At 27.1% G+C, this 21,847-nt stretch overlaps 2 protein-coding genes and 1 pseudogene across 2 annotated transcripts; 1 reads left to right on the top strand and 2 right to left on the bottom strand.

Annotated features, from left to right (window-relative positions):
• The first annotated feature begins 3,032 nt into the window (after positions 1-3,032).
• LOC145950228 (uncharacterized) lies at positions 3,033-4,272 on the top strand. The gene is made up of 2 exons (XM_083061286.1): positions 3,033-3,105; positions 3,797-4,272. The coding sequence occupies exons 1-2, from the start codon at positions 3,033-3,035 to the stop codon at positions 4,270-4,272; spliced, it is 549 nt and encodes a 182-aa protein (XP_082917412.1).
• A 905-nt stretch (positions 4,273-5,177) lies between these two features.
• LOC109799085 (Acyl-CoA N-acyltransferase with RING/FYVE/PHD-type zinc finger domain-containing protein) lies at positions 5,178-13,661 on the bottom strand. Its single transcript, XM_020359576.3, has 18 exons — positions 12,369-13,661; positions 12,206-12,283; positions 11,514-11,718; positions 11,291-11,411; positions 9,836-9,928; positions 9,642-9,723; positions 9,497-9,556; positions 9,350-9,402; positions 8,491-8,657; positions 7,556-7,760; positions 6,883-6,937; positions 6,719-6,775; positions 6,394-6,642; positions 6,148-6,212; positions 6,009-6,065; positions 5,830-5,923; positions 5,572-5,712; positions 5,178-5,492 (listed from the first exon to the last, which is right to left on the bottom strand). The coding sequence occupies exons 1-18, from the start codon at positions 13,017-13,019 to the stop codon at positions 5,412-5,414; spliced, it is 2,514 nt and encodes an 837-aa protein (XP_020215165.1). The 5' UTR covers positions 13,020-13,661; the 3' UTR covers positions 5,178-5,411.
• Positions 13,662-16,470: 2,809 nt separating this feature from the next.
• LOC145950229 (uncharacterized) lies at positions 16,471-18,669 on the bottom strand (annotated as a pseudogene).
• Positions 18,670-21,847: the final 3,178 nt, after the last annotated feature.

Consider the following 21,847-nt stretch of genomic DNA (forward strand, 5'->3'; position numbering starts at 1 on the left):
TTACTCCTTATATTAGTTGAATTTCATTATAATAAAAAAAAAATTATTATAAAAAATTATAATAATATATACTCTTTTTTAAAATTATAATATTTGTATCATAAGCATTTAAAGTATAAAAATAAATATAACTAAAAATATTAAATTGATTCATGTAATCCAAAAATCGTCACGAAATTCAATTCTAATATTTTTTTATCATAAAAGAGTTTGCTCAGTTATTTATTTAAAAACTCTTCAAATTAGCTTAAAATAAATCTTCTCAATTCTTTGTTTGAAATCTCTTTAAATTAGATTAATGTTAGAACAATCATTAGATTAATATTAAAATCACAGTAATTTTTCACTTTCATTGACTTGGTATAAATAAAGGTAGTTTATATTTATTTGCAATTTCTTCAAATTAGATTAATGTTAAAACAATCATTAGATTAATGTTAAAATCATGGTAATTTTTCACTTTTATTGACTTGGTATAAATAAAGGCAGTTTATATTTCTATTAAAATAAAATAAAAACAAAAAAGTGAGCAATTAATATTGGTTGATAGTTAAAATTAAGGATTGAATAGTTATATTTTTTTCTTAATTTTACTCTTCAAAGATACATATAAGTATGAGTGTTCAAAGTGCAGTTTTGTTCCATATTGTAAAATTCATTCAAATTAAACAAAAAAAAAATTAAGAAAGGTTTGTTTTGGTTAAAAATATTGTGATTTATTTCAATTCGAGTTGAATGTATTATGAAATTCAAATCAATATTTTAATTTAGTTTGGCTTTTATAATTTTTAAAATTTATTATTTAAAAATTAGTTTAAAATATGCAATATTATGTTATTTATTTAAAAATTGTGCGTAAAAATAAATTAAAAGTATATAAATGCTAAATATAATACTTACCTTATTATTTTTAGTAAAAATATTTATTTAATATAATTTTAGTTATCATATTAAATATTTTTGTCTCAATATATATACATATATATATATAATTTATCAATTGAAATTAAATTATTTTAAAATGTTATAAATAATTTATTTTTATTCTAAAATTCAGTTTAATAACTTATACCAAATATATTATAACATACATTTAGGGAAGAAAAAAAAATAGTAGCATAATTTAATAGCATACATTTTTATTAAAAAAAAACATTTTATGTTATGTGTGTTAATTTTATATATCTACACGTGCTTTTGAAGAAAAAAAAAATATAGTTATATACGTCTATACTTCTATACTATATACATAATTATATATAGAGGGATACCTCTTTTGATTTTCATGCTTTTTAACATTTATACTTCTTTATTATATATTAAAAAAAATGTAATCATCTTATTTTGTAATCACCTTCGATCTCTATTTTTGTTTTAAAGTTATTTTTTTCTTTTAATTATATATATTATTTCACTTAATTTACGCTTTATATTTTTTAATATATTTTTTTTACTTTTATTTTTATGATTTACATATAAGTGCAATTGAATTTGATTTTAGTCAATTTTCTATCCAATCCAAAAATTAAACCGAATCCCATGGTTTAGCGAAATAAAAAACCAAATCATAAACAATAAGTTATGTCAGCCTTAGGGTAATGTGTTTGGGGCAGGGTCCATTAAGGGAATGTAGGCTCGAGTTTATGGTTTTCCTTAGATTTTCGATTTTTATATTTTGAATTAATTTAAAATTTTTTGTTTTGAGTCAATTCGATTTTGAATATCTTTACATATAAATAAAAAATATATATATATATATGTATTAATATATATATATATATAAAAGATATAAAAAAATATTTTCTTTATATATTACTATAAATATATATCTCATATTCATTTTGCATAAATACAATATCACTAAACAAAAGATAGGAAGTTATGTGTCTTATAAAGTAATAACCTGAAACATAAGTTCCAACTTCCAAAAATACATTAAAACAAAGTCATAACATATTACATGTACTAAAAACTACTACAAAATAATAAAATAGAAGATTGCCCTTCAATCCCAAAATTCCCAATAAACATGTGAACAAAAATCCTAGAATATTGATAAGAGTGAAAATAAGTCTTGTTAAGAGCTATTGTTTTAGTCTAATTAAGATTGTAACATCTCATTTTTTTTATAAAATATAATATAAGTATTTTATTAATAATTTTGATTATTTTATTTTATTAATAGAGATTGTTAGATAATTATTTAATATAGTTAAGTTTTTTTAACTGAAGGAGGATTGAAGGAAGGAAGGTTAAGATTTTTAAAAGAAAGTTTTGTAATCAAACCCTTTTATGTCTCTATTCAGAGCTCACAGAATAGGAGTAAGAAAGAAATCATATCGAAGTCGTGCACCCATCGTTTGTAGTTTATCTAGTTAACGGGGAGTGAGAAACATCGCTCTAAGTATGAGTTTGTATGCTGGATGGTGGGATTGGCCTCCAATATTGTGTAAGTTGTATGCTCATGTATGAGAGATTTTTCCCAATTATGTCTATTCCACTTTTTGTTTTTCTTGTATGTAATTAATAACATGAATTGTTGAATGAATGATTAATTTTATATTTTGGATTATAATCGTATGATTTGAGGTTCTTGTGAGTTTCTATGGAAAACCCTAAAAAGGACTTGTTATGATGACAATGAAAGGATAATAATTGTATGTGTGAATTGGATGATATTAGACATTAATTACTTATTATAGAACGCTTTTATCGATTGAATGGTATGTTTTGATGAATTGATTTATGACTTAAAATTATTTGTTTTATTGTTATATATGAAAAGTTGTTATTTATGGCTTGAAATTTTGTCTTAAGTGTCTTATTGTTATTTATGAAAAATAGTTTTTGGTTGACCTCATCTGTTTGCCTCTTAGTCAACGAGATATCATTCTTGAAATGGTCTCGTTATCTTCTAATTATGTCCTTTTAAACTTCTTTGAAAAATTCATAACCTTTGATGCGAGTAAGAGTGCAAAGTTTTTAACTACTAATAAGATAAACATTTGTTTAAAAGAAAACGATAAGTATACATGATTCTTGCCTATTTGAAACTTGAGAAAGATAATGAGCTTACTGAGATCCCTCTTGTGAGAGTTTCCCGAGGTTTTCCCTAAAGACATTCCAGCTTACCACCTGAGAGAGAGACTAAATTTTCATAGACTTAGTACTTAGTTCTTACTCATATCTATTGCACCCTATAGGATGTCTCATAAGGAGTTAGTTGAAGTTGAGAAACAAATAAAAAGGCTTTAAGAGAAATAGTTCATTAGGCTGAGTGTGGCACCTTGGGGAGCGTCTGTGTTGCTAGTGAAAAAAAGGATAGGAGCATGAGATTGTGTGTAGACTACAATCAACTTAATAAGGTTACCATTAAGAATAAATATCATTTGCTTAGGATAGATGACCTTATGAACCAACTAGTTGGGACTTGTGTGTTTAGCAAGATAAATTTGAGATTAAGTTATCACCAAATTCGAGTGAAATCTGAGGACATTCCAAAGACTGTTTTTAGGAACCGCTATGAGTACTATGAGTATTTAGTTATGCTTTTAGTGTGACTAATGCACCCGGAGTATTCATGGATTACATGAATATAATCTTCCATCCATACCTTGATAAGTTTGTAATAATCTTCATAGATGACATCCTTATATATTTTAGGACTAGGGAAGAGCATACCGAGCATCTTAGGATAATGACCAAAAAGAGATTGTCATGAGACAAAGGAGATGATTAAAGTTCCTTAAAGACTATGACTTTGAGCTTAGCTATCATTTTGGTAAAGCTAATGTAGTGGCTGATGCTTTGAATAAAAAATCCCTTCAAGTGTCTACTTTGATGGTTAGAGAGCTTAGCTTGTTAGAAGAGTTTAGAGACTTCAATTTGGCCTTTGAGTTGACCTCTATGAGCATTATATTGGGAACCATGAGAGGAACCAATAACCTAATAGATGAGATTAGAGAGGGTCAAACGATAGATATTTTCTTGTTAAGTCAGATAGAAAAGTTGAACCAAGGGAAAGAGAGTGAGTTTAGAGTTGGTGTGGATGGAGTGTTGAAGCTTAAGTATAGGTTGTATGTTCCTTGTGTGCCTGAGCTTAAGAAGATGATCCTTGAGGAAGGTCATAATAGTAGTCTTAGTATCCACCCAAGAGCCACTAAGTTATACCAAGACCTTAAAAAGATGTTTTGGTGGCCTAGGATAAAGAGAGAGACAAAAGAGTTTGTTTATGCGTGCTTAGTTTGTCAAAAGTTTAAGATAGAACACTAGAAATCTTCAGAAAATTTTAGCAAACATCCAAAATTACTAGTGAATGAAAAAAAATATATAATGGTTGGATTTTGATGAGAAAAAGTGAAGCTAATATAATTTTTTGATAATTAATATTTTTTTCTTTGCCAAATATGAATTATCGCTTTCATTATAGGATAAACAACCATCACAAAAAAAAGTATGTTAAATTTGCAACATTCATAAATTGTATGCGAATATGTTGATAAAACATTATTAAATTTAAGACATATTAATTGTGTGGAAAGAAGATAATTATAAATCAAAAGATGAGAGAAAAAATATAGAGAATTGAGAAAAGAGAATATTTTAAAAATAAAAATTATTTAATTTTTAAAATAATTTTTATGAATGAATTTTATATCCATTCAAAAAAAATGTTAATAAATCATATATATTTGATTTCTAAATGATTTTTTTTAATAAATTCAAGTGGATTAATAAATTATTTTGATTTAATCTACATTACAATCTAAATAAAAAAAAATGTGATCCATCTATTTATCAGCTTTAGCTATACTTAAGTATCAAAATAATGATTTACACTTTGCAACTTTTTTGGAAAAGTCATTTTATTTTGCAAATCTTAACATCATTCTACCCTACATGTAAAGTTAGTCCAAAGTAATTAAGGGCGTAGCCAAGGGAGATTGGGGTGCCATTGTCCCCCCTCCTCCAAAATGTGTATGTAAAAATATTTTATGGCTCTCTAAGAAAAATAAATAAATAAAATTTTGATATTGGCCCTTCTCAAGAAGATGTCTTGTCTCTGTCGCCGAAAGTCATGCATGTGACTCATGATTTTCAAGTTTGCAAACTCAAATCCAAACAGATAAAGTGTAATATAGGACCCGCTTTGGAACATGGTGAACACTAATATTAGAAGTGATAAATAAGTTTGACATAAAATTTTGAAAATCCCATGTCTTGATTTCTATAGTATTTTTAAAATCCAAGCACCCCTAATTTTTTTCATTCCTATCTAACATAAAGCATGATGAGCATATACTCTTTGCATATATTTATAAGTGTACTCAGTTATGCACCTAGCAAAATCCATAAATTCATATTTGCAAATGAGCCACTCCAAATTTTAACATAATCCAAGTAAAAGTACTTCAAAGTGCAGGAATTGGCTTATGTAGTAACGAGGTTCCTTGAAACGTCATCATGTGATAGTATCTCCTATAATTGTTGATCTGCAATGAGAATCAAAATAAGTTTAAGAAAGAAAATAACTAATGAAACTCAAAAAATAAACACAATAGTATTACGAACCCCATCTTGGTCTAGCTTTGTAAATCCAAATTTACTAGTCCATAATGATTCAGCTTCAGTTGCAGCAGGTAGAACAAAATGTTTAACTTTTAATGTTCTAAGCAAATCCTCGATACAATTAAATAGGGTTTTGAAGTAACCCTGAAAGAAAATTATATAATTTTCAGTAAGAATATTTTGCACAATCTTAGTTCACTTTAAACAATTTCTCAAATTAAAAAATAATGTGAATATTCATTGTAAAGTATATTAGACAACCTGTCCTTGATAATCGGCAACAGTTGCCACCAAGGGAAGTTCCGCCACTTCTAGCCCAAACACACGGAATATTCCAGCAGATACAATCATTTGACTGTAAAATCATGAAATACACACAATAATCGTGTATGTTTTTAAAAACAAAATAATATTTAACAAAACAAAAACATTACACTTACTTCACAATTAGCACTGCACAATACATTCCTCTAAAATCTTGACTCTTAGTCTTCCTTCTATGGAATACAGCCAACAAAATCAAATTTTATCACATGTATATACATTTTATAAAAGAAAGTCAATAATACAAAATCTTACCCAAAAAGCATTGTTGGAATGAAATCAACTCTAGTAGTAGGATGAACTATTGGATCAAATTGCTCCTACAAAACACATTCCATTTTGAATAAGATCACTTGAGTCATTGAATCAAAACACTAAATTTTCACTTAAAGTAATATTCAAATAAGCCTCCAAATGTTAATTTGTTCTTGATCTCACTTAAAACAGTACATATGAAAGATAACAATAAATTAAGCAATACAAAAATCACAATATACTCACGTGAAAAATATCAACAACTTTTGAAAGCATTTCTTCATTCTCATCAGATTCATCCAATTTCCAGTTTAGAACCCTCCATTTTATATCTAGATCATCCCCATTTTTTAATCCTTTGTCATCATATTTCTTTTTAATCACACTCAGGAGGGAATTTGGAATATTTTCTTCACCACGAGCCACCAAACTCGCCAAATCAGTATGAATTTGATTACAATTTGAACTACAGAACCAATTCCCTTTAGGTAATTCCTGGTAATAGCATCTAACAATGAATGATTACATGTATTAATTAAAAAATCAAAAGGAGAAAACAATTATATGGCACCTTTAGATTTTGAATATTATGATTCTTCAAACACACAATATGGTATTCCTTTTCGCACTGTGAGCACAGACATAAATTATTAATTTAAATCGAAATAGATAGTATACAATAATTGAAATATAATTATTAAGGCATTATAGTGAATGATTCACATGAAGTAATACCTGGTCACAAATAATTACTGTTCGAGGACCAAAGCTTTTGGTAAAATATTGACATCTGGATCATCAAATAAATATATTAAAGTAGTAAGAAAACTTGTAACCAAGATAGGAAAAAAAAAACAAGTGAACTATAAGAACAAATGTTTGTAATATCACTACATTTGCTATTGTTAATCAACCACAAAAGATCATAGAGGAGAACATAAAAAACACATATATATATATATAAGATGAGGGAGTTTATAATTACACCAGTGTAACTTTTATTAAGTATTATACTGCTTAATAACTTTATATTAAATGTGAATTTTGTAAATCCAACCGTTAAATTGAAAGTTCACATCTATTAAATCATATATACAAAATTTTATATTAATCTAAGATGATTTGATACTTCATTTTTATAAAATAAAATTGACGTAATATATTCATTTCAAAATACACTAAAATATGAATACTTTGACTACTTCAAGTTGTTGTTCAATTTTAACAAAATTTGATATACACGTATAAAATGATATTAATTTTTAATTTAACAGTTGAATTTACAAAATTTATAATTAATATAAAGTTATTGAGCAGTGTAATACTTAATAAAAGTTATACCGGTGTAATTATAACCTCCCTCGTATAAGATATAATAACTTGCTAAAAAAATTATACAAGATATTACCTACAGAGTGCACATCCACCATAGTCAAACTCTTTGACAATACGAATGCATCTTTGATTTATTTGTTCTAAAGGATCAATGCCATCAATCCTTCCAGCTGCCTTAGCATTTTCATTACGCTCAACATATTTGTCCTTCTGGAACTTATTCTGACAATATTTACAATACCAAACACCACTTGGAATACATGGAAGATTTACGCATTCTGTAAGAAGAAAAGGGACTAAAGCTTATTATTTTGGCTCTCATTCAAACTACAATATAAAAATTTGCAAACACTGATTATGATGTGATGGATTCAAATATTAATCCCAAGTTAATTTTATACAAGGAAAAATATATGTTCTATATAGAACAATGGCGAAAGTAATAATGAGATCAGTTACAAACAATCTTTATGCAGATATATAGCATTCAGACAAAACTAATTACTTGAAAGACTTGAGTATATATTTTTAATTCCTGTAAAAAAAAAAAATTGTCCCTATAAATCTTTATCTTTATTTTTCACCCTTTAAAATTTTAAAAACATTGTTATAGGTTCTTGTAAAACAAATCTTTAGTTTTAATCTTTGCAAAATATTTTTGTTTAATTTTCATTTTCATAAAAATTGAAATCATTAATTTTGGTCTTCGATTTTCATTTTAAGATAAATAAATGATATTTATTTTAAGCATCTTCAATTTGTTTAAAGATGCCACATGTTAATATATTATTACAAACACTAACAAGTGTCACCTATGATGATTACTTGAGATTGTGTTCAACACATAAGTAATTAAAAAGTTTCATTGATAGTATACCAATGATATTCAACTTTTAAAAAATAAAAAATAAAAAAAATATTTTACAAACATTAAAATCAAAATTAGCTAATTTTATAGTGATTAAAAACATATTTAAATTTATTTAAAATATAAAAGTAAGAATTCACCTTTGTGAAAAGCTCTTGGGCAACTATCACAACACAAAAGATCCCCTCCATCTAAACATATTCTGCAAAGGTCATCGTTATCATTGGTAGAAAACCTAGGATCTTTCGATAAGGTGATGGACAACTCATGAAGTGAGACTCCATTAGATGTGTATATGTGTAGGTAGCTGCAATAAATTAAAAAATATTAAATTGGAAATAATCATTGGTCCACTCCTAAAAACACTAATGTAATTATTGGTTTATATATCACAAAAAATAATAATTAATTTTAATTTAGATATTACTATCAATTATTATAACATTCTTAATTAGTTACCACTAATTATATATAAAATACCAAAATTCATTTATCTTAAGTATAATTATATGATTATATATATTCTTTATGAGTCATTTATCTATTTGATGTGGGGTTTTAATTATGGGTAACAATTAGAGATGAGAGAAATATATTTTTTTTACTCGACATGAGACTTTCATTTTAGAAGCAATTATAGTAACATTTAAAAAAAAAATGTTGTAAAATAACCTATGTGACATATTTTTACTCGATATGAGACTTTAATTTTGAAAATAATTAAAAATAAAAATATTATCTTATCTATAATGATATTTTTCAAAAAAATGTTGTAAATTAAAATAACTTGTTTATTCGATATATAGTAACATTATAAGAAAGAAAATGTTGTTAAAGAATTAAAATATAGTAATAGTGAAATAAAAAAAAAAGATTGAATCCCACTAAAAAAGTTATTCAAAAAAATTTAAAAAAAAACATATATTGAGTCTTTTAATCCACAACTTGATGCATAAATAAGGTACAAGACACCAACACCCACTAAGTTAAGCAACTTACGGCTTTCGTCGGGATGCCCAACCAGCATGTGCTTCAAATTGAGAAGGGCTAAGCTGTTCATCCATTTTTTATGTAAAGAAAACATGTCAAATATGTCATCAAATAAAATATTTAGGACACCATATACTAAAACATAATAAGAAGTACCTCGTTGTTACAACAACTACAAATAATTCCATATCCTTTTTTGTAACCAACCAAAAGTTTCTGCCCACATAATAAAAAACACAATTAGAAAAGTTTAAAGTTGCAAAAAAATAAGTATATAAGAATAAGTCATTATCAAGGCAACCTGTCCATGAGAGTAGTATGATACTTCAGTTCCATCCGGCAACACATCCGCCTCAAAAACCAACTTATGCAAACGTAAATCCCTTTCAAATTTTTAAAAACAAACAAATGAAATATAATATATCTAATAAGACTAAAACATAAGATGTCAATACACGCAAATGTTTTAAATATGCATAGCAGAAACACACTTACTTCTTCGTTAGTTTTCCTTGACTCTTACGATGACATGCATTTTGTTTCATTCCACTATCTACTAATTTTGGAAGCATGTCTGGTTCTAGGGATCTAAAACAATCATATAAGGGATGTTATGTCAATATAACTAAAAGAAATGCAAAAAACGCATAACTCAACTATATATCATATAAAAAATATTATGTGTGTTTAATCAAACAAAAATTTATATGTATCAATTTGTAGTTTGTTATACATGTGAACATGTTTATAGATGAGAAGTCAAGTAGTAAATATAGAAACAAGTAAACCTTATAATTGATTCTACATGCTCCATTTTTTAAGTGAATGACATTATAATGTGTAAAGTTATTAATTATTAACAAGTTTTGAACCTTTATTTCATATACCCTCATTATTAATGCTAGACTTAATTGCATTTTTGATCCCTCAAGTATTGTAATTGTGCAATTTTAATCTTCAAGGTTTTAATTAGGTAATTTTAGTCCTTAAAGAATTATAATTGTGCAATTTTGGTCCTTTAATTTTTAATTGAACACTTTTAGTCCCTCAAATATCATAATTGTGTAATTTTAGTCCCTCAATAATATCATAATTATGAAATTTTAGTCTTTCTCATTACAAATTTAATAATTTTAATATATAAATTAAAAGTTACTAACAGTAACTTTTATACTGGTTTGATATATATTTATATTTTTGTAAAAAGATATTAATATATACTAAGTTATATTTATCAAATTATTAATTTATCTATAAATATACTAATAATATTATTGATATTAATTTATTAGTAATATTATAAAAATAATAATATATAAATTTTATTTATTTAGTAATAATAATAAATATATATTATTTGATACATTAACGAAAATTATAATATACGTTAACTTGAATAGATAAATAATTGTATTCTTTTAAAATAATGTATATATATATATATTAAAATTATTAAATTTGTAATGGAAGAAACTAAAATTACACAATTATAATATTTGAAGGACTAAAATTGCACAATTATGATATTTGAGGGACTAAAATTGTTTAATTAAAAATTAAAGGACCAAAATTGCACAATTACAATTTTTTAGGGACTAAAGTTACGCAATTAAAACCTTGAGGATTAAAATTGCATAATTGTAATACTTGAGGGATCAAAAATGCAATTAAGCCTTAATGTTAATACATAACAACACTAAAAAGCTATATCAAGTATCATTATTCCTTTAAAATACTACCTTGTGTTCTTTGTATGAGGAATAAATGATAGTATGTTTTATACTATCATTTGCTATTTATAAAAAGGATTGAAGGAAATATTAAAATGTTAAAAGAAATTATTTCACAAAAGTGTAAAACAAAATATCAAAGTTTTGTGATAGATAAGCTTATCTTAAACTCTTAAGGTGTGTTATTTGTATTGTAATTATGATTATAAAACATAAATACCTGGATTGAACTGCTTCTGAAAGATAAATATTGCTAGTCTCTGTTGTTTGAGTGGGGAAAGGTTGACAGTCCTTTAACATTGTGCATGAATTGCAAAATAATCTTGATACAACATTGACATCTACAAAAGTATACAACACAACTCATTTGTTTGTTAAACTATCTAAAACAAGTGAGCATACACAAAAAAAATGTGGCAAAATTAAATGCATGGATTCCAAACCTCTACAGTTCACACAAAATTTTGATTTCTTGAATATAAAGGCTCCAAGTATCCTTTGCAGAGCTTCCTCCAAAGTTCTTAATGGAATGTTCAAAAACATATTCATAACATCACGAAGAGTATTCCCATTCTCAAGAAAAATATACTCTGGGGGGCGCTTGTTTGAACTACCAGCATGCAACTCAAAAACTGTGGGTGTCACAACCTAGTTTCATCAATAAACATTTTTTAAAAGTTAACCAATGGATCTTAACATGATATCGACTACCAAGATCTTAAAAAAGTGTCCATAATCACAATTTTAGTCATAACTCAAGGAATTGGGATGTTTGATGATCATAACTCAGTAACATTTGATAAATAAAAAAATTTGTAATATCAAAAATTCAAAAAAGGAATTAATTTTATTCAAACATGACTTTTCCTTTTTAGATTTATCTACTTTTGCCTTTTATTTTGAATATCATGACTAATCACATAACATTTCATTAGTACTTTTTTATACTTCAATTTTTTTTTTGCAATTTATTAATTGTATAGCAATTGATTCCTTAAATTTATAAACTTCTCTAACCAAATCCAAAAAAATTATATATCTTATTATTAATCATTTATCTCATACATGACAAAGACAATTGTAATTTAAAACCTTGTTGATTGTTGCAACATAAAATTCATTTTCGTTCACTTACCTCAATCCCATTACAAACTTCACAATAACACACAACCCCGTTGCCAGAAATTACTCCTCGGGTACCTACAACTTTTGCCTACAAAAAAAGTAGGCTAACTTTAAACATAAATTCACATATCACAAAAACTCCAGTAAACTTTAACAAGTAAACAAGAAAATACCTTTGTGCTACGAACATAATTCACAGGTAGTCCATCAAGAATCCTAGAGGATAAAAGGTCTTTTAGCTTAGAAGGAAACTTATTCCCTGCAAAATCCTTAGTTATTTTTACAAAATCACTCTCAACTTTCTTTTGAACACCATCACTTGCCACCTTACCATCACCATCATCCAAGTTCTTCAGTGTTGATTGTGTAAACCTCCTTGTGGGTTTCGCTTTGCAACCTAACATTGAATCATTCCCACCGGCTCCATCTTTGATCTCATCATCACAAGTAAGCTGCTTTTTTGTTTGCACCACCTTAGTTTTAGTCTCATCACTCTTGTACATCTCTTTACACACAATCGTTGTAGCTTCACCACCCACTTGGCTCTTGGGTTCCTCGGAGTTGTACGCATCACTCTTTGCCTTTTTCTCATTCATAGTATCACCATCCTCCTCCTTGTTTTTTACCAAATCAGTAAGATTTCCACTTTTTGGTTTCTCTAAATTAGATTTTTTATACCTTTTTTTGTTGGAGCGATTGGGGACTTGAACTGCATTTTGGGTCATGTTGGAGCGAGTTCGACCCGTAGAAACATAGATCTCAGACTGGTACTTCATGGCAAAGGCGAATTCTCTCTTAAGGCCAGTGCGGACCCCGGACAACATCGTGAGTTGCTTGAAGTTTATATCGTTCACTGTGTGAGTATGGGTATCAAATCAATTGATAAGAAACCTATAATTTCATAAACAAAGGTGATAAATAACATGAAGGTTTTAAGGTTGCAAGGGTGTGTGAGCAAATAGAAGGGGAATTAGGGTTTGAAGAAGGAATTGGGAGATTTGAGAATTGGGTCGGAAAGGGATGGGAAAAAAGATAAGGTTTAAGGTAAAGAATTGTCGATTGCCTTTAAAAAGGCGAAGAGAGCGTATTTGATTTACCTAATGCCCAAATTAACCCTATCATCTCTAAGACTTATTTTTTACTTAGTTTTTTCTCTCTCTTTCACTCTTTCTTCGTGTTTTGTGTATTTTAAATTATGTCCGTTCTTTTTTAAACTTAATTTATGTGTTGTTCATACAAAAAAAATCATATGTATTTAACAAGAGATTCTCCAATTATCGCATGTTATTAATGAATATATATATTTATATTTTTTCAAATTTTTTTTAAATTTTATGTATTGTTAATTTAAAAAATATTACATCTTTTAATAAAAATATTACATTGATAATTAGTAAAAAAAATCTTATAGTTATTATAAAAAAATTAATGAAACTATTATTTATGACAATATATAACTAACAACTTGTTTATGATAGAATGAGATGATATGATAATTTTATCATATCATGTTGGTTTTTTTTCTTGTCACGATGAAAAAATTGACTTATAATAGTAAAATGATATGATAAACTCTCTTTATGTATATTTTATGTCGAATATTATAATTATAATAATAAATATTATTTAATTATATATATATATATATAAGGTTTAATATTATTATGGAAATATATAATATACAATGATATATATTATATATATTAAATTAATATATACACAAAAGTATATATAATAATTATATTATATTGTAATATATTTAAAAAATATATTATTTAATAATATTATATATATATATATGTATATATATATATATTATTGTCTAAAAAATAATATTATATATTATTAATAACATATATTAATCTTTGTTTGTCAACCATGGACTATATTTATTTTAAAAATATTATATAACATTTGCATTTAGTCTATTATATTTTATATATAATTAGTATTTTTACCATGTGTATTATATAACACTATTATAAAAATTAATATTTGTTACGAATGTTTGTGACGGATAAGATATCGTCACTAATAATGACGAATTTTGTGAGAGAATTTTAATTTTTGTGATGGACTATCATTTATTGAAGTTTATGACGAATTTTGTGACGGATTAAATTTTGTCTCTAAAAGATTCGTCACAATTTTCGTTACTGAATTAAAAAATAAAATTAGTAACAGATTTTGTGACGGATTAAGTTCTTCTATAAATATTAACTCACAAAAATGCGTCACAATACTATAATAAATAAGTTAGTGACGGATTTTGTGATGGAAATTTTGTCAATATTTGTATTTTGTCACAAAATCCTTCACAAATAGCTTAATTAATAGTGTGTTTCGATGGAGAATTTAAATGAAATAATTCATTTATATGAAGAATTTTAAATTTTTTGAGGTGAAATACTTTGTTTGGATAGAGAATTTATAAAAAAAATTGAAATTCAAGCATTTGTGAATTTTCTTAAAATAGTAGAATTTCAAATTCTCCCAAAAAAGTAAGAATTTGAAATTTCTCATTTTTTTGTTCTTCTTATTTCACTTATATATTTTATCTTATCTCTTGATGTTTTTAACTATTGAATATTCAAAAATACTTCTAAAATTATTAAATATTATCTAATATTAATTTTTAAAATTATTAAATATTTAAAAACTAACTAATATTTATATTTATAAAATTTAATTTAAAAATCTCAACATATAAATATATTTTTAAAATCAATTTTATCATGATAAAATCAAATTATCATATCTAATCTAATAACTTAAATTTAAGAAATTTCAAATTGACTTATCTAAACAAAATATTAAGAATGATAGAAATTGAAATCAAACTAATTCAAATACCAAGAATTTAAAATTTCTTGAATTTATAAAATTCCTCATCTAAACACACCATAAAATTTTTTGTGACGAAATTTGTGAGGAATTATTGATCCCTCTCAAAATATTAAATTTTATTTATAAAATTTTTATATCTAAGAATTATGCAGAATTAAAGAATATATGTTAAAAAATAAAAAATTTAAAAAATTTATGAAATTAAAAATAATTTTTTCATGAAAGTACTGAAAAATTATGAAATTCATAATACACACATGTATATATATATATATATAGAGGAGGGTTCAAACGACACCGGTGTAATTTTTACTAAGTGTTACACCGCTCAATAACTTTATATTAAATGTAAATTTTGAAAATTCAACCGTTAGATTGAAAGTTCATATCTCTTAGATAATATATGTCAAATTTTGTTAAAATTGAACAACAACTTGAAGGTAATCAAAGTGTTCATATTTTAGTATATTTTGAAATGTATATATTACGTTAATTTTGTTTTATAAGAATGAAGTATCAAATCATCTTAGATTAATGTAAAATTTGATATATATGATCTAAGAGATATGAACTTTCAATCTAACGGTTGGATTTTCAAAATTCACGTTTAATATAAAGTTATTGAGCGGTGTAACACTTAGTAAAAGTTACACCGGTGTCGTTTGAATCCTTCTCATATATATATATGTTACAACTATATTTTGATATCTAACAAATTTTGATATGTAAAATATTTTTATAACCATATTATTATTTTTCCTTTCTAATTTTTGAGACAAAAATTATTTTTTCACCATTTTTCAAAGTTGAGTTTTATCTACTATAATCGTAGAATTCCATCCAATAAAATATATTTTTAACCGGTGAACATGCAACAAAGAAATTTAAAATTAAATAAATAAGCAATAACAAAATATAAAGATGTCACATTTAAATTAAATTTAACCTTGTTGTTAATTAGGCAAATTATTGATAGTGAATATTGGTCTTTCCAAATATTCCATAACTTTTCAAAGTCAATCTCCTAGTAAATATAAATAATATTATCAAAATATATGATAATAAACTTTCATAATAAAAAGTAAATAAATATATTATCACTTACCTATTTGTCAAAATACATGGTCAAATTCTTTCTATTAATCTCTTCATATAATTGAAAGATCTCCTTGAATCTTAATTTGACCGTAGAAAAAAAATATGAAATAAGTTTTAGTTTTTTCATATGATAATCAAATATTGAGCTAAATCCATAAATATTATTATATTAAAAGGTGTAACACCTGATTTTCAGATAACAAAATTTCTTTGAAAATAATATTTTTTGTAAAGTTTTCGTCTTCTCCTTCAATTTTTCCTTCTTTAATAAGAATTTTCGTTGAAGCTTAAGAAACACCTCTTAACAAAGCAACATATAATTGACCATGACTAAGAGTGCAAGTATTCTTGTTGATATAAGTTATGTGTGTTCCCTTCAACCTCATCAAATGATAACAAATCACGCTCTTGTCCTGAAAAATGATTGATTAATGTCATTAATTTTTTTAACATCTTCATTTTTTGGTGTTAGTATGACTCTTTCAACCATATAAGATTCATCCCATGTATGAGTGTTGAGATTTCCGTTGACATTAGTTTATATCTTTGTTATAAATCATTTTTTTTTATTCTATCAACGAACTCAAACACGGCAAGTATACCGACCGTTCAAGTAGTAAATTTAAATCGTATCCACGGGGACTATTAGGTAAAATAAGCATTTAATGACTATTTGTGACTAAAGAATAATTCTAATTTTTCATAGGTTGTCATGCAATTCAAATAAAGGTTATGACTATTGGAATGTTAAAACCTATAAAACTATTTGTATGTGTGTGTGGAAGGGATAGAAATGGTATTGTGATTTTGTAAAATTGTGAGGTCAGATACATTTCCCACTAGGTATTTGTTTCAGAGCTAGTTCAAAAGGCTATTTTCCAATACCCAATGGACTCTATATCAAGCAAAGGAGGATCAATCCAAAGCAAGCATTAAAAATAGAAACATAACACAACAATGAATGAAACAACATATATATCATTAATAAAGTGAAGATTACAAGAGAGTTTCGTTGGTTACATCTAACCCCACAAAATAATAGGTAGAACCGCTCAAAGCAATGAGGGTGATGAAATAAAAATAGAGATGGAAGAACCGAAGGAAAGATCCACACACGAACGGTCCCAAGCACCAGGAATCCCTTCCACAACTCCTAGAAGTCGCCCAATGTGTGAATGAGGAAAAAATCCTCGAAGACTTGATTAAATACGAGCTGAGTGAGTCAGGTTAGGGTTACCACGTCGGGCAAGTTATGCTTTGCACCCGGTGCAGGGCCTTCCAGAGAGTTTAGACGCTCTCTATCTCAAGACACGCCCGACGCAATTACTCTCATGCCTGGCGCGATGTCTTCCAAAGAGTTTAGGTTGCTCTCTATCTCGAGGCACGCCCGGCGCATCTACTCTTATACCTGGCACAATTTTGAGTTGCAGAGAGTGTGGCTCTCTGTCTTGTTCAAGCCCAGCGCAGGTACTCTTCTCCTGCTCATTAGCTCCTTAAATTTCCAATCCTATGGGTCTTCAACCTCAACTCTCTAACTTAATACCTGCACAAAAAATGAGGTGTATCAAGGTATTGTTAGATGAATTTTGGGTTAGCTATATCTGCACAAAAATTGAATCAAAAATAGAATAATTATATTGCAAGAGTGCATGGGGTGAGTGGAATTGTTCAATAATTCCTATCTAAACATATGTATAAATGAGACTTAACAATGAGATTGTAGTTGGGGAAATACATCACGAATAAGTTTTGGTATTAAATTTTCTTCTTCCCATGTTATTTTAATTTGGCGAGGTACTTTTACCATATCATCACATCTCATAGGTTTAGTACCATCCCCAATGTGCATTAGATATTCTGCAAAATTATGATCTTGCAATGATCGCATGTTTTGTGTCAAATGTAAAACCTTTATGATAGGCCATAAATCATACTTAACAATACATGCATATATCATTTGTGTCTTAGTACCTTTTTGAACAACAGGAAGTACTTGACAAAAATCTCCTCACAATATCATAATTTTATCACCAAATGGAGCATCCCAATCTAGAATATCCTTTAGTGATTTGTCTAATGCTTCCAAAGCATATTTATTTGTCATAGGTGCTTCAACCCAAATGATTATTGCTGTTTCTCTAATTAGTTTTGCAAGACCAGACTGTTTACTTATTGAACAAAATGAATCTGCCTCTACATTGATTGATATCTTAAATCGAGAATGTGCAGTTCGACCCCTAGGTAATAGTGTTACAGCTATACCAGATGAGGCAGTTGCTAAAACAATTTGACCCTTACTTCTTAATTTTGCAATTAAAGTGTGATAAAGGAATGTTTTACCAGTTCTTCCTGGTCCATCCTCAAAAAAACTTGACTTTGTTTATTGTTGATAGCATCCATAATGGTATTGAATGCAAGTAATTGATCATTATTTAACTTCTAGATAGATTCCACATCTTCATTATCTACTTAGATGGACAACTCCTCTTGTATAACCCTTGGCATGAAAGAATTTTGAGTATTCTCCATTGTTATTGTTGGCAAATCATAATTTGTGATTTGTTTTTCATGTTGAATCAAAAGGTTATTCAAATCCTTTGATAACATATTAATGAAACTTGACCCTGTAGTATTGGTTGTTGAAGGATAATCTTTCATCATGTAGGTGTAAAAATCATCCCATAATTGTCTAACATTGGTTGGTTCACAAAAAATTAATATAGTGACAAACAAACTCCTTAAAGCATAAGGCATTCATAAACTTGATGTTTCAACTAAGCATTCATGAATTCTATTATCACTTTCTAAAAAGTCCCAATGCTTAACAACTTTCTTGAATGTGGTAAAACACATTCCATTGGGTGTAAGTAAGTCTTTCCAACTCATTGGACCTTTTAAATGAGATAATAAAACGCGTAAGTAGAATTTTTCTCCTTCCGAAGGAGATACTGTATAAATCCTACCAATGACTTTCTTCTGTGACCTTCTTCGGTACCATTCCTTGTCCCCCTATACCAACAATAATGTTCTTGAATCTCTTTGTATAAATAGCTCCTTGAATTTAGATCTCGACGATTTAGAGAAAAGAACTGTGTCAACATTGTTTTGAAGTTATGGTCATTGTGTAGAACATCTGTGATTCTTTGATGTTTATAGAATCGCACTTGATGACGATTTGGTAAGGGAATTTGCAATCTTTCAACAGATGGATATATTCGATAAAGCATAAATCTAAATATCTTCCATAAAGCTTCTAGAGCACAAATCCATCTTGCATCAATATATTGTTGAACCTCATCTATATTTGAACCTCTACAAATCTCCATTGTTATTCAATCTGGGCCTTTGTAGATATATTTATATAAATATTTAATACTTTTGATGCTACTACATGCTTCAACATTTATATGACAATTGTACTTTAAGAGCAACCAAGGGTTATAAGGAACCACCCATCTGTTATCAATAGTGACATTTCTATTAACAGATACTAGTTGGTTAAATTGTCTTCTATATTGTGGATATGAGTCATTACCTTGGTGTGTAAGTTGGTAAAATTGTTTTGGATACCATTTTTTGCACTAACCATTCTTCATACATAAAGAATTTGGATTGAAATTTTTGCAAGGCCCATGAATCATGTGCTTTAGTACAACCTCATATATTTGTGGCTCATCTTCAACTTTTGGTATTTCTTCCCTCACCACACTATCATAATCTTCTGGATCATATAATTTGTCATTACTTTCCAAGATCAATAACATATGTACATGTGGTAGTCCAAACTTTTGAAATTTTGTCACACATATAACTTTTTACCTTTTCAAGGACCCTTTTATTAATCACATCATCGTTCAGTTTGCTCAAATTTTGATCAAAATATTCTTGTAAGCAAGTTTGGACAATCTTGTGGTGTTTGATGAAGGCCAAGTTGAGATGATATTTTGATCCAAGAAGGATTACATGTCATTATGAAGAAAATGTCTGGTTGTGTTAAGTCATGATAACTACCAATAAATGATGATGGTAATATTGTTCTTTGGTCGACATTTTCTACAATAATAACTTGAATTTGTTGGTGTTGACAAATGACAATGATTTTATAGGATTATGACATTCATAAATGTTATGTTAATTAGTTGTAATAGTTTCTCCTCCATGTAAAGCATATTGTAAGTCTTGGTATACTTCAACACGAATATTATTTTAATGGTTTCGAATCCACCTTAATCTCCCTGATTCAATTTTGACAGTTGTCTACAACATATTGTTGTAAAAGTCTATCAAACTTTAACAATGTGGATTGATCATCAGGACGAATATACAATAAAGGTATTACTTAGCACTTCATAATGGAATTTTGACAAATATATATTTAAAATATATAATAAAAATAAAATACTATGTACCTAAAGTATGTAACTATAATATTCTCGACATGAGATATTTTGTCCGTTATTATTTTTGGTATTGAAATCCCAACCATATGTCCCAAAAGGTAATAGAAAAAGATATTGCAGTGGATCATAATATCCTACTGTTTCTTGGATACTCACTAAATTACCATCATGACTGACCAAATTGATATCTCAATCATGTGACATTGATTATACATTTCCACCAACAATAATTTGTGCAACTTGTAAAGTTGTTGGAAAATTGGTATTTTAGTTGATTAGTAGGACGTTCTTTAATGAGTAGACTACATTCATGCACATCTGAAGTTGAGAGTTTTCAAGCATTCTATTTTGTAACTCATGCTCTATGTCACAGATGTACAATTGCAAGAAATATCAAACAATGTCATATTTGTTTGTTAAACTCATATTTGTTTTATTTGTTTTGTTTGTTAAACCGTCTAAAACAAGTGGAAATACTCAAAAAAAATGTGGCAAAATTAAATGCATGGATTCTGAACCTCTACAGTTCACACAAAATTTTGATTTCTTGAATATAAAGACTCCAAGTGTCCTTTGTAGAGTTTCCTCCAAAGTTCTTAATGGAATGTTCAAAAATATATTCATAAAATCACGAAGAGTATTCCCATTCTCAAGAAAAATAGACTCTGGGGGCGCTTGTTTGAACTACCGGCATGTAACTCAAAATTTGTGGGTGTCACAACCTAGTTTCATCAATAAACATTTTTTTAAAGTTAATCAATGGGTCTTAACATGATATGGACTACCAAGGTCTTAAAAAAGGGTCTATAATAACAATTTTAGTCATAACTCAAGGAATTCGGATTTTGATGATTATAACTCGGTCACATTTGACAAAATTTTTTATAATATCAAAAACTCAAAAGAGAAATTAATTTTATTCAAACATCATTTTTCCTTTTTAGATTTATCTACTTTTGTCTTTTATTTTGAATATCATGACTAATCACATAACATTTTCATTAGTACTTTTTTACACTTTGATTTTTTTTTTGCAATTTATTAATTGTATAGCAATTGGTTCTTTATATTTATGAACCTCTATAATTAAATCCAAAAGAAAATTATATATCTTATTATTAATTAATTATTTCATACATGAGAAAACCAAATGTAATTTAAAACCTTGTTGATTACTAAAACATAAAACACATTTTCATTCAGTTACCTCAATTATTTCATACATGACAAAGCCAATTATAATTTAAAACCTTGTTGATTACAAAAACATAAAATGCATTTTTGTTCAGTTACCTCAATTCCATTAC

Source organism: Cajanus cajan, chromosome 8 (assembly GCF_000230855.2).
Source record: "Cajanus cajan strain Asha chromosome 8, NIPB_CcT2T_4, whole genome shotgun sequence".
NCBI classification, from domain to species: Eukaryota; Viridiplantae; Streptophyta; class Magnoliopsida; order Fabales; family Fabaceae; genus Cajanus; species Cajanus cajan.